We start from the raw sequence: 13,988 nt of genomic DNA, 5'->3' as shown, positions 1-13,988 counted from the left end.
CGTCGGATGTGCTCAACAGTGCCTCCTAGAGGAAGGAGGCATATGTGCAATGGTGATTGTACACAGAGGAGAAACTCGTGTGACCCATCGGCCCAAATATTCTCTTTCAGGGTCCAGTCCTAAACCAAACCTCAAAGTCTTTTTACAGCAACATTTTACGAGACCAGGATGCACATCAGAAGTTTTCTGTTGTTGTTGTAGAAGTTCAGCGGTTCTCCCTGGTTCGCTTTAATGCTGAGCTGAACCCATACTTTAAAACTATGTAGTCATTTCCAGTGTGCCAGAGGGGCCCAGAGGATCGCACCAGAACGCAGCAGGCGCATTCCCGAACAACGGAGAGACAGGGGTAGGAGAACCTCCTCTCGTAGAGGAGCAATCCGGCAGGAGCTTGATTCAGCATTAATCTAACACACCCAAACAGGCCACCAACGAGCTCCTCTGATCTTTAATTAACTTAATCAGTTATGTGTGTAGGTCTGGAAACAAAAGACCGCACAGCCTGCGGCTGTCCATCGGGGGGGGGGGGGGGTTGGGGGGGGGGCTGTTTTAAAGCCCACTCTTAGCAGTGAGTGATTGTTCAGAATACAGAACGCTGAACGTCTCGAATTTTACATGGGAGAAACGGAAATGCCTGCATGGTGTGGAGTGACATAACAATTTGCTCAAACAATGCCAATATACTCCTCCTTTATTTATGTATTTATTTCTTTTTTTTTCTCCAAAGACAGAATTACAGCATACAAAATGCAATACCTCTCTATGAACAAAGCTACATATATACAGAACACAACCCAGAAAATAGTTTTTACATTTAAAAAAAAAAAAAGCACTGGTAAAATAAAAGACACGTCTTAGTATATGACAGTTTGTCTGAAGCAGCTGGGAAGGCCACATGTTTGTGCCATTATAGACATAAGACAACTTTTGTGCAACTACTCAGTCAACACTGAAAGAGGTGCAAGGCAGGAACATCTGCTGAAACAACTCTGCTTCAACCTTAAACTGATCCATATAATAATAATAATAATAATAATAATAATAATTACACACGTTTAAAATATCATACAAACCAAACAGTTACACAAAATATACAAGGTCAGTCAATTTAACTTAGAATCAGATGCAGTAAATGGTCTCATTCAGAAAATCAGAAAACATTACAGTGTCTTGAAAAAAGCTGTCAGAGGTGTGTGTCGTCCCCCCCGACAATGGCTCTGTGACCTGTCAGATGGCTTAGTTGCAGTGTTAATAAAGGTCGAGAAATTAGACCAAAATAAAAAAAAAAAACAACAACATCGGAGCATACAATTATAAATGTCTTCACAATAAGATTTCCAAGTCTGAGGGGAATGCTAAATGTGTCACAATTACGACGATCGCAAACCGGATTCAATTACGACAATCGTAAACCGGATTCAATTACGATAATCGTAAACCGGATTCAATTACGATAATCGCAAACTGGATTCAATTACGATAATCGCAAACCGGATTCAATTACGATGATCGCAAACCAGTTTCAAAAGGACAGTCTCACTTTGACACGAATCCCAAATAGTTGGGGGAAAAAAAAAGGAAAAAAAGAGGTCCATTTCAAACATTAGTGTCTTGCTTAAAACATTTATAAACGGCCCTCAAAACGTAATCACAACGTTCAAATTCCTGCCATTCTTTCTCTATCCCTGAAAAAGATAATTTATACATAATACAAAACTAAACAACAACAAAAAAGGCAAATCCTGGAGTGCTGACCAGTGTCTGAAAACAAAAACAAAACTAAAAATTTCCCCTAAAACAGCATGGCCACAATCATTAAAATGTATGTCTGCACACTCACATTAACCATTTCTTGATTATTACTATTTACTGTATACTGTTCATTGGCCAACTGAGCAATGGCTTAAACAAGTAAACTAAAATCAAATATTACCTGGAACTTAAAAAAAAGAAATATAAGTCTAGGATAGCCTTTGACCTCAAAAGGTGTCTTGAATAATTTCACTTTGTTATCAGCAAACAAGAAGGCTGATTGCATCACATAATACTAAATGGAGTCACTGATTTTGACTGGGTCAATAATACAACTCTGGTAAACTGATTACAAAGTCACAGATAAAACTGTTATGAATTAAGTTGTTAACAGGTAATCACCTGCTCAGGTGATTGAAACCGTTCATATTCCGACGCTAATGGAAACTCGTTTGTGAGAGGCAAACCCACATCACGTCTTTTTCATGTACGCCTTCGGATTTCAACTCCAGACCGAGACAGATTCAGTGACACTCAGCCAAGCCGCCCAGAATTCAACAGACCAATCAGAATCCCTCATTGGAAATTGAGCATTGGAAATTGAAAGTGACTGAGTAAAATGGAGGAAGGCTCTTCAGGTTGCCTTCTTGGCAGTGAAAAAACTCACAATGCTGAGGTGGTGGTGTCGAGGGCTGTCCTTGAATGCATGAATTTATGACAATCCATGCTAATTTCTTTTCTGTTTCAAAGTGACTTATGAATACTGCCAAGGTAACTGAAGCTGACGGACGGGGACAGCTTGACAGCTACTAAATTTTGCGTGTCATCAAAAAACGTGTAAGAAATTATCAAGCGATTTTGTATTTCCATAAAAATATAGGTTTTTTGACTAAAGTAGTTTAACTGTTTTTCTTTCTTCAGATTTATAAAATAATTCTCGTTTTCACTTGTACTGGCGCTTTCCTCGATTAAGGAGCACACAAAATACTCATGATGTAAGTCTTGGACTTTGCGACAACACCTGAGACTTCAGCTAAAGAATCATCAAAGCACTCATCTAAAGTCCCCCCCCCAATTTGAAGTTACTTTTTTTTTTCACAGCAAATTACACAAAAAAATTTAAAAAAAAATTACATAAATAAATTAAATTCTCCTTCAACTTTCTTACAGAGGTTCCATAGATCACATTCAGTTCTCGCTGCAGAGCGTTCCAACAATAGTTATACGTAGGGTTTGTAGGTCTTAATCTTCCACCTCTTGGAGCGGACGCGGAAGAAGAAGAACATGAGCATGAGAAACACGCAGGAGGAGACATAAAGCAGCACACACAAGCTCATGTCCACGCTGGAGAAACCCAAGCCCAGGAAAGTGACCCCAGTTCTCAGCTCCTTATGTACGCCGGTGCCCCCTTCGCCTGGGCTGTTCTCCTCGGACTTCCTCGGAGGTTTGTGCGGGTCTTTGGGCAGCTCGTCCGCGGGGTCCTCGGGTCGAGGCCCGTCGTCGAACGGCGGCACGGGCGCTTGGTTCCCCGCGTTGGCTTGCGGCTCGGGGCGGTTGCTGCTGGTGTATTTCGGCGAGATGTTGGTAGCTCCGTAGTGCTGCTTGAGGAAAGTCAGGACCATGGCTTCGTTCCACACGTGGAGACCTTCATTCTCCTCGTGACAAGAAGGGCAAAGGTCAGGGGTCGGCCACTGAGTCTTTGGGAAGAGTGGGTCTTCACTCATTGACCCTTCAGAGAGAAACAGAGAGAAAGAAAGATGGTTGAATGGATGGATAGAGAGATAGAAAGATATGTATGTCATGTCAAAACCCTATTATACATATATAAATAATAATAATAATGATAATGAACAAGACATTTAATAGAAAATTAGAAATTATACTATGAATACAGTGATTTGAAAATACAAATGCAAACATGAGAAAACGTTTCTGATGCTTGTCCAAACTAGAAGAACAAGTGTTTACACTCAAGGAACAAACAAATAACAAGCTACGGCAAGTGGAATCTACACATACGTGTTTTTTAACAAGTGCACAAGTGTGTGTTGACACAGCAGTATAATGATTTAAATATTTCCAACAAATAAACCCACCCATGCCTCCCTCCCCAAACAAACAAACAAACAAACAAAAACACGACATAAGAGGGTGTAAGACAGACAGATAAAGTGTAATACAGCTATCACGACACCTCATAGAATAACAGATGCAGGTACGAGTCATCACCTACCTGCCAGTCGTGCATTAACCTGATTGTGTTTCCTCCAAAGCCACAGCACTGCCTCATCCAGGCTCTTAACCAGGTGTAGAGACTCCTTAGCCATGTCCTCAAAGTGCTTCCCACACTCCTGACAGCCGAAGAACGTCCCAATGTACCGTCGCATGGTCTGAAGCACCGCCAAAGGATTATCTTCCAGACCTGTATGAACGTGTGTGTGTGCGTGCGTGCGTGCGTGTGTGTGTGAGTGTGTGTGGAATTCAGGGAGAGAGGAAAAAATTTGGTTACAAAATGAAGTAATGGTCTCCAGAGATGGGCCTAAAAGACTAATACAGAAGAAATGGAACATGGGAAAGCAGAGAAAATGAGATGTTTTCCCTTCCTTCGTACAGGCCTGATAGACCGGTTTAGGTCGTGGGGAATGGAGATGGAAATCAATAAGTGCATCTCCACTCCTTACAAAGCGGTTTTACAACCCATGTCAGGTACTCTCGGGCAATTTCGAGAGAAAGAGAGAGAGAAAAAAAGGAAATGGAAACCTCTCAGACAGAACAAAAAAAAACAACTTTTTGTAAATTCAAAAGTTTTGTTCTTGCAATCCATCTTAAAGAAATTTGCATAAACAGTTTAGGCCCGAAACAAGCTTGACAATTCAATCTGTTACGGACGGCTGTGTTTACCTGTATTGGCCAAGGCGTCGGGTTGCTGAGCGGCTTGGACTGTCAGAACATGAAAAAGCGTCCAGAGGGAGCAGGGATAACCTCTTAAAGCTTCGCTGCTGCCCTGGCAACCAACCCACTGGACAGTGTCACTCAAATACAGGCCGGAAATCTGATCCAAACGGGAAAAAAAAGGGGGGGAACAAAATCCCATTTAGAAATTGATGAGACACTGTTATAAATCCACAGTGTTCTACCGTTGGTGATGTTAGATTGTATGTACCACCAGCAGAATGTACACAAGGTGACCATTTCATGAAAATCCATATTGTTTGTTTGTTGCTTCCTTATGTCAGGCAAACATGGGATTTATACCGTGAGCACCCTCTGGTGGAACAAGAGAACTACTACTTCAGGCTTTCACAATTCTTCCACAAATGTTCTACAGCTGTGTTTCTCAACTCGATCCCTATGGTCCTCCCGTGCTCCACATATTTCTGTCTCAGGCATGAATCTGATTGGTTGAATCAGGCATGTTCGACAAGAACTGAATAACACTATAGCAGAGGGATGGTTTTTTGGGGACCGGGTTGGGGACTGTTTTATAGAAGTGTCCGGTTGTCCAGTACAAACGAAACAGAGAAAATCTTACCCTCATGTTGTTGTTCACCAGATCCAGGACTGCATCATAGGGGATCTTCCCCAGTGGTAAACTGACCAACCATTCCAGAAGAGTTTCCAGAAGCTTCACAACGGCCTGACGCCCAGGGAAGAGCTGGGATCGAAAGACAAGACAGACGTGAAATACAACATAGACCAACAAATTTCGGGACAGAACAGAGTCAGTACATGTCACTACATGTGAAGGTAAGCGAACGCCACCTTGGCTACCACGGTGACAAAGTCCTTAAATGTTTTAAGCTCCTCCCCTTCAAGAGTCTTGTGTGTGGCAAGCTCCACTCTTAAGAGATAATGCAAACCCGACTCCAGGTCCGCCATGTAAACTTTAGACCTGTCAAAAAAAAAGGAAAAAAAAAAAAAAAAAAGAATTTAAAATATATGAATGGAACATTGAGCAGCAGTTATGGGGGCCAAGTAAAGACTGCACCATCACAAAAGTGAAACTTACTTGTCAAACTCTTTCCATTCTTTGACGGCACTTTGTCCCTTGTTGACCGCATGCTCTCTCTCCTGGGCAGACCCGGAATGTTTTCGATGCACCCCGGGGAGAAGTTTCAGGAAAGAGGAGAAGAAAAATCGCAGTCGTTTTCGTCTGCGAGACCAAGAAGAAGCGACCGGATCGTTTTAATTGAGATTTATTAAGATGAGAAACGTAGTGCTGCCTTACAATGTAGTTGACAATTCCTCCAAGACTTTCCATCATCAAGAGTTACACCAAGTTAAATGCAAACAGGTGTCAGGGGTTGGAGATCTGTGATCTGCATTCAAATCTCTTAAACTTCTTGGATCTGAGACCGTAGCAGCTTTCCCCTGATAACTTCTTAGTGATGTCTCTGAATGAACTATTCGCGTGTTCTGTTGTAACCAAAACAGTCTTACGCAGAGATAACGCAAGCCTATTTTACCTCAGTAAAAGCTTGTGATGTGAATTTCAGAGGTTTACATCTACAGATCGCTAAGAATCTGGCTCTTTGAAATTTAATTTGATTGTCTTACCAAGATCAGCCTCAACATGACAATAACATGTTAATAACACCGTTGTAATGATAACACAAATCCCGCTTTGATGCAGTTTACCGAACGGCATTGATCTACTCACACGTCCATGACTGCATGAGTCCCATTGGGGTAAAAGAGGTACGCTGAAGGGACAGAGCTTATCCCCAGTTTCTGCATGAGGAGTTTGTCTGAGCTTAATGTTCTTTTCACAGTCACACCATCGTAAGGCATCAGGTCCAATATTACCTGCATTAAGACCACGATTCAACCACTGTAACTCACATTACAGGACATTTATTAAGCCATATTACTAATGAATTGAGCATGCAGTGTCTATAAATGAGCTATGATGCAGTATGTTCTTCACTTTAACAGGTAGCTTGGTCTTTTTTTTAACTGGTACGTTCTTGTGCCTTTAAACATCTGAAAAGTAACACCACTGTAATTAAGTACCTCTCTTCCCACGTAGGATCCTTCATCTTCTACAATCACTGCAGTGTAATGTTCTGATTTCTTTCCCATGAAAGAGAGGACGTCTTCTGAACTGCGGATGGAAACGAAAGGATTGCAAACCATTTGAGCATTTGAATTCTTTAATAAACGATCATGAGAAAAAGACATCAAAAAAGTCTTAAAAAAACCAAAAAAACAAAAAAAAAAACAACACGCGCCCATCAAGCATCAGTGGCCCGGCGACAGAAAACAGAGTAACGCGCTGAAGAGCAGAACATATTCTAATGGAAGTGAGCCCCCAGTATCTTCTGGAATGTTCTCTTAGAGCGTTCAGAGCATGGACCAACCTGAAGGGCTGAAGAGGGGGGCAACCAGCAGGCCAGTCCTGTCTTGTGTGGTTCTGCAGGAAATTTACCATCAGCTGTCTCACAGTCTGCAGTTCCCTGTCAGCACCTTAGGAACATGCACACACACGCACATATATGCATAACTGCTTATATCAGATGTGTGTACCATGCCTGTCATTTTCCTCTATGTATCTCTTGGTATGCGTGAATACCTGCGGATTCGTGTTAGCACGATGACTTTTAAACATATAGATCTGCTCTCCTCATTTCCTAATTAAGGAAACGTTTCAGACCAACCCAGTCTTACCTCTGTATGTTTTTCCAAAATCCAATGTGTTGCCATGGGCCTTGAAATACTGAGGAATAAAAGAAAAAGCAAACAAAACAGAAGGTTTTTCAGTGAAAAGTGAAATAAAAAAAAAAAAGAGAACTAAACGACAAGAGTAAAATGTAACACCCTTTCCTTCCCCTTAAACACTTGAGTAGATTCTTTCGAAAAATGTAAAATCAAAGAAAACTGGCGTGGAACGTACCCGGAAGGTGGGGTAGAAGTGGATGCCAAACTCCTTACATATGTCGTAGTTCTTTTCATTGGCGCAGTCCAGAACACCAATGCGAATGGCGTGTTCCCAGTCTGGGGTAGAGAACATTGTAGTTACTTCAGACACACATCAGACACATCAATCAAATAAATGTCTCCTCTCTCCCATCTAAAGGCCAGCTCTGAATGGCCTAACTTAATCTCTAACCACATGTAAAAGAAAAAAAAAAACACACACACATTCTAACCTTACTGCACACAAACAGTTAGCTGCCTCTCAAATGCTGAAAGTAAAAAAAAAAAAAAAAAAAAAAAAAAAAAATCATAAAAGTTAATCATAGTCTAGTCAGTGGATGCCTGCAGTTCAAATATAAGGTCAAAGCATTCCTGTCGCGAGGTTCCCCTGTTATTTGAAAACTTTTGTTCGGTCTCTGTTGATTTCCAGAGTAATAGGGGGGCTAAATTTAACATAAAATGAAATGTACACCAAACAAACATCAACAGCGATAACCACAACTTGAAGGGAACTATGGGACAGATGGAGCGTGTGGTGAACAGCGACAGGGAGGGGCTTGGATGCTCAATGTTAGGTTTGGAGGAGAAGGGGGGGGGGGGGGGGGGAAAGCCTGGAGGCATCGCCAGTCCTCTAGAATTCCTACCCCCCCCCCGCACCCTTAGATGCTATTCTCCACCTGTCTGAGAATTCTTAGTGTGTTTTGGGGTTGTGTGGGGGTATGCAGGCAGGGGGTCAACTGGGGACAATGGGCCAATCTGACCCCTCATTGTGTGGGTAACAGCTGGCGGGCGGCCGCTCACGAGCCAACAACACCAACAGCTTGTGTTTCATCAAAAGAGAATGGGGAAAAAAAAAAAGAAAAAAACGCCCATCGAAGGAACACTTGGCTAGACTCTGACTCACAGAGACACCAATGCCGCTTGTGCCTTCTCTCAGATGTCTTCACTCCAAAGGGGGAGTGAATTACAGAGCATGGCATTTTCGGAATATTACGTCGAATGTACCAAATTGTGAATGGTTGGTAAAAAAAAAAGTTCTTTGTTTACGCCGAGTGGTAAATTACAGAATGCGTTTCTGAAATAATGTGTGATGAAAAATGCATTGACAATAAGACCCATTTCACCCTGGAAATCTCCTATGTGCTCACACATCATTATGCAGTCCACAGTGGGTTACGAGAGCACTTTACCATTCTACTTCAGGCTATGATAAATAAAGTATCGTTTTGTGGCTTGTTTTTTTGTGCCACAATACACGACAGCATTTTTCAAAAATCAAATATGCTCAACTGCTGAAAGGAAATCTGTACAGCCTAACCTGAATTAAGCAGTGATTAGAGCCCAGTGGCAGTGAAACAGGTCCAGCCTCAGGAGCACTGGGGGTCTGAACGTTAATCCAATTATTTACCATCAGAGGCAACAACCTTACAGTGCAAGGGGTCGGATTTCTCCTTGAAGCGACTGTAGCTGCTTACGGGATTCTGCTCTGGACTATCAATTCAGTAATCGCTAAGTAAACCGCCTAAAGAGACCGTTAGCAGACCGTGAGAGCCCTGCGCTCAGGTCAGTTCAGTCCGCATCTGTTTCCATGGATACTCGCTGCTCTTTGCTGGCATACGTGTACCTAGAATAATATTCATTGAAGACAGCATAGTCTAAAATCCTCAAGGAGTCTACGACATTCACCTCCCAGGGTTAGGTCTGACTTCCGTCAAACTGACAATCCATCCAACTTCCTTGTAGCTTAGATAGTTCCCTCTTTGATCTTACTGTCATCTTAAACAGTGACATTTTCCCTAATCACCGTGCACTCTCAAAAATCCAGTTTTTGTTGTTAACTTCCTCCATGATTAAATGACCCCAAAGCTGACAAAGGTGCTTACAGGAGCAAAGAGCTTGTAAAAATAATCATCTCCCTGAGACTGTAATGACATGGAGAATATTTTTAGCATCTCATTATGCAGATTTAGTTTTTAAGTTACAGCACACAAACTCGCTTAAATCAACAGAGATGACTAATAAGAATTTCATACTGGGAGTTTCTAAGGTGGAGATGAAGTTACTGCTGTTTGCCTTAAAGAAAGAGAGCAACATCAAATAAACATTGAAAGTGTACACACCCGCCCCTTTCCAAACAGGTGTATCAACAAATTCCAGCTTATCGGTAATACTGACTGACGTGTGTATCAGCAGGTGTTAAAACAGCGCAAAAGATAGCAATTGTGTTTCTCTAAGTCGCTACACTCAACAGAGGGAACTTGTCCAAATTAACTATTAACCGTAAGACTGTGGCGAATGTTAACACACATTTAGCCTCACCAGAAACTACAGTGAAATTGGTGAAATTACAAGGCACCCATATTACAGCTAAGGGTTCCATTTCCATTTACTCTTCTAAATAACTAAATTAGAAGCTATATCGTAGCTGACAGTCTACGTGCGGCAAGAAATGAAGTGATGGCTGGCTAGCTGCGTTGCTAACTAAGCTACCGTATGGTTACATTTCGTTTTAATGGAAAAGCAAATACTGGCCGCAAAAGAAACCAACCTTTCACATCCCCCGCCAGCGCTTTCCATGTTGGGGAATACTGGATACAGTGTCCACACCACGATGAGTAAAACTGAACCAGCCAGGCTGTTGGAGAGTTGTGCAAGGTTTGTTTCAGAGTATCGCTGGTTAGAATAACTACGGGATCCTCCTCCGTATACAAGCGAGCGGTATGTACCACGTTTAATAATACAGATATTAAAATGGTGATCTTCAGCCACAATACGACAGCCATTTGAAACGGTGAACGGATGTCAGAACACAGAGTAGCCAAATAGCCAGAAGGAAGACGAGAGCATCACCATTAGCTTGTTACAATCAGTGAGACTACTCTCTTTGGCACGGGGACTACGTTTTGTATGAACGTAACATCGTCTCTTCAATGACATCAGAAATGCGCTGTCACAGCGCATAGCCCGGCATACATTCTGCGCAGGACCAACGCAGGGCCTTATGTTTTGACACCGCTTCTTGTGAATGATTCACTAATACCAACTACTTTATCAGCAATACACTTGCAGATAAAAGATTATAAAGCCACTTCTAAGCCCTTATCTGTTTTACTGGAAACCACTACACTGCTTTGCTCTGCTAGGATATTATTTAAGTTCAAACATTTCTATGATTTCTACAATTTCTGAGCTGTGTCTTGAATGTGTGAATAAGATCTTGCGAATTGAAAGCAAAGCTCTAAAGCTGTGCAAATTCTTTTTCATAAATTTAAATAGCCCACAATGATGCAGTTGCTATTTTTATTATATTTATCAAATAATCCTCTATATACTAATGATAAATAGTAACTAATAATAAGAATTAGAATGTCCATACGAAAGAAGAGAAGCATATCCATTTTTAAAGAATACCTTTTACCTGTTTAACTTTAATGCATAACGCTCGGTGCACACTGTCATGTAGCACTTACACATGTTAAAAGAAAAAAACAAAAATTGCTTGATTTCTAAAGCCCACTTTAAGTCAATGAAAATATCACATTTATGACTTCGGATTATTAATTATTTTAGTATTAGGAATATGATTTTTGCTCATCCTAAAAGAGTCTGAAACCATAAGTTTAATCATTTCACTGTGGATAAATGAGAATGGTTGAGAACTGAGATCGTGTCCTCTAAGAGCAGGTTGAAAATCTGTTCGGCCACACGCACTTTCACAGTGTACTGGTCAGAAGTGTAGTCTACCCACTGTTTTTCATCTCTCTGGAGCTCCTGGATCTATATATTCAGACAGAACATATGATCAGTTGAGTCACAAAGCGTGGCATTTAAATCATATGTAAAATTTGAGTGTAAAATATATTTCAATACAAACCAAAATGTAGTCCACTCTGTCTCTCTTGGCATACCAATACTTGCATAATGTTCGAAGCATCTCAGTCATTCGTTGATCAGTTTGCTCCAAATTAAGAACTTTCTGGACCTCTTTTCTCACCAGAGCCTGCAAAAAGTATTGCGCTCAGACGTGGAAAAAAAAATGTTTGAGTAAATATAGTGCCTGTCATTAATCACAACAACTAAACACCCCAGGCACAACATACTTTAATAACTATTTACTACACTGACAAATTAGGTAATTTTTGTAGTGTTTAAACCTGTTTTTTTTTAAAGGGCAAAAATTAACATTACAAACTTTAAAGCAAAGGAAGGCAGTGAAGTGTTTCTCCTGTTGATAAACATTATAGAATATATTAATGTTTTGATGACTTATTCTCCCAATGTAGATTTACCTTAATGGATGTAACTGAAAATGTATTTGCCTGAAGAATCGAGTTCAAAGACACATCTTTTGTTTTTGGTAGAGATCCATTTGTGTCAAGAAGATTAGTCAGCACGTCATAGAGTATGTCTGATGTCAACTGGAAAATGACCTAAAGTGAAAACAAAATCACTTATGTAACCTCTATTTTTAACATATTAATTGGCACATAATCCACCACAGCGCAAACTCAAAAAAATTTAATCATTGATCATCATTACATTAGCATTACCCAGTCCTGCTTATCTGAACTCACAGCTCTCCATTCTTTTGGTCTGCATACTTTTTACTCTAATTCCACTCATCAACCAAGTATAAAGCCCTTGATTAGCTAAGTGAGGTGTGTTTGAGTACAGCTGTGAGTCCCCAGGAGCAAGATTGGGAAACTCCGACCTACATGATTCAGTTACTCAATACTCACCTGCCTATAACCTCTGCGACTCTCATCGTCTACCAGATAACTCGGTGTCTCGCACATATGGAGTGCACTTTCATTTGATTGGCCACAGAGCACATCAACTGAGGCACTGACCAATCTGTACACAATTCCATGGTCATGGGGCTGGATTTCTACAGTAGGAGGAGTTGCAGGGGATTGTGGGTGGTGCCAGTGATCCAAGAGACAAGCTTTATTTGCCATAAAATAATTATCATCCCTTTTTTTCGTGTCCTGAAAATGGGGGAAGACAGAATGTTGTTGTGTGACTCACAAAGCATACATTACAGAGTGAATTGCAGCTACAGACAAGTGTTTAATAATCCTTATTCTCAGCTCAGATAGTTTGAACTGAACCCTGAGGCTAGCTAAAATGCTTGCTTTTCAATAGACAATCTGTCCAAATCACACAGCTATTCTCTAATAATTCCCCACTGGCAATAGGGGAGACATGATGTGCTGTAATGGCTAATTGAGTTTGACTCACTGCATCTACAGATTTGTGATCCTGTATGGATTTCATTTTCCTCTTGTGCCGCCTTCTCGTTTCCTGTGCCTCTTTCACTACATCTATGACTATTTTCTCTGTTAGCTGTTCCACCAAGAATTCGGAATCGCTCAACCCAGCCCTTTCCATCGCGTTATGAGATTCGAGCTCAAAATCAGCCTGGAAAATATAATCCATATAGTCACATTTTGTTAAGACCCATGAAGTTACATTTTGAAGCTCTTTCCATAGAGAGGGCCCTCTATGAAAGAAAAAATATCTGGATGAAAAGCATTGGACTCAATTTTCAATCATTTACAATGGAGTCTCAAAGAAATGATTAACTCACTTCTGATTCAGAGTTTTGCGAAAGCAGCAAGGAACTTGAGAGCCCGTTAGATAAATCTTTTGGAGTCGGTAAATTGTTTAGGTGTGGTTCTTGCTGGTCTGTCTGTCTAGAAGGTAAAGAGCCTTCAGGAGAGCCTTGGTTTTCATATATATTCCCTCCTTGGCCCCCTTCTGAGGGTCTTTGCCCCTCCTCCTGTGTTCTGGAGCTATTTGGAGGCCCCTCATCAGAAAATGAATCTTCATCCACTCCAGTGTCCAAATCACTGCCCTGCTCCCTACATAGATGTGAAATGTCCTCTGGCCTCACCAGGACACCACAGTTTTTCTCACAGGTGAAATACCTCACACCTCTAAAGGTCCCATTGTGGTTCCCACTGGGACTGTCCAACGCGACTCCAGCCCAAACACCTCCTGCAAACAGTGTTGTACCCTTAAATTTTAGCATGCCAGGCTTTGACTTGCAGACAAGAACCCTGTCACCAATACGGAAGGAGAATAGAGGATCTGAACGCTCGGTATCTTCATTGCCTCGATAGGAATTTGTGTGATCTGAGCTATCTTTCTCCTCATCGTTCGTAACACTTTCTGGAGCAGGATGTAGGTCTCTCAGATCCTCCTCGCCATCACTGTTCCTCTCTCCATCCCTTGGATCTGGACTATTTGACCCGCTTCTTCTAAATGGCGAGTCCTTTGGAAGGGGGGGAAAGATCTCACTGTTGATGGACATGTCCTCC

At 41.4% G+C, this 13,988-nt stretch overlaps 1 protein-coding gene across 1 annotated transcript; it reads right to left on the bottom strand.

Moving 5' to 3' along the window:
• Positions 1–2,969: 2,969 nt before the first annotated feature.
• Positions 2,970–10,448, bottom strand: qsox2 (quiescin Q6 sulfhydryl oxidase 2). Its single transcript, XM_030791776.1, has 12 exons — positions 10,214–10,448; positions 7,643–7,743; positions 7,417–7,465; positions 7,110–7,215; positions 6,763–6,853; positions 6,410–6,555; positions 5,759–5,902; positions 5,512–5,641; positions 5,282–5,404; positions 4,651–4,801; positions 3,983–4,171; positions 2,970–3,478 (listed from the first exon to the last, which is right to left on the bottom strand). Exons 1-12 carry the CDS (start codon positions 10,446–10,448, stop codon positions 2,970–2,972), a joined length of 1,974 nt encoding a protein of 657 aa, XP_030647636.1.
• Between the last annotated feature and the right edge of the window lie 3,540 nt (positions 10,449–13,988).

The sequence above is a fragment of the Chanos chanos genome, chromosome 14 (genome assembly GCF_902362185.1).
Source record: "Chanos chanos chromosome 14, fChaCha1.1, whole genome shotgun sequence".
Taxonomy (NCBI): domain Eukaryota; kingdom Metazoa; phylum Chordata; class Actinopteri; order Gonorynchiformes; family Chanidae; genus Chanos; species Chanos chanos.
This window is presented reverse-complemented; position numbering and strand designations above follow the sequence as displayed.

Coding starts and splice junctions, on each gene's coding strand:
- qsox2 (XM_030791776.1), bottom strand. CDS start 10,448: ATGGCTGTCGTATTGTGGCTGAAGATCACCATTTTAATATCTGTATTA. Junction 7,216..7,416: donor TTTTGGAAAAACATACAGAG/GTAAGACTGGGT, acceptor CATGTTCCTAAG/GTGCTGACAGGGAACTGCAG. Junction 5,903..6,409: donor ACTCATGCAGTCATGGACGT/GTGAGTAGATCA, acceptor TTGGTCTCGCAG/ACGAAAACGACTGCGATTTT.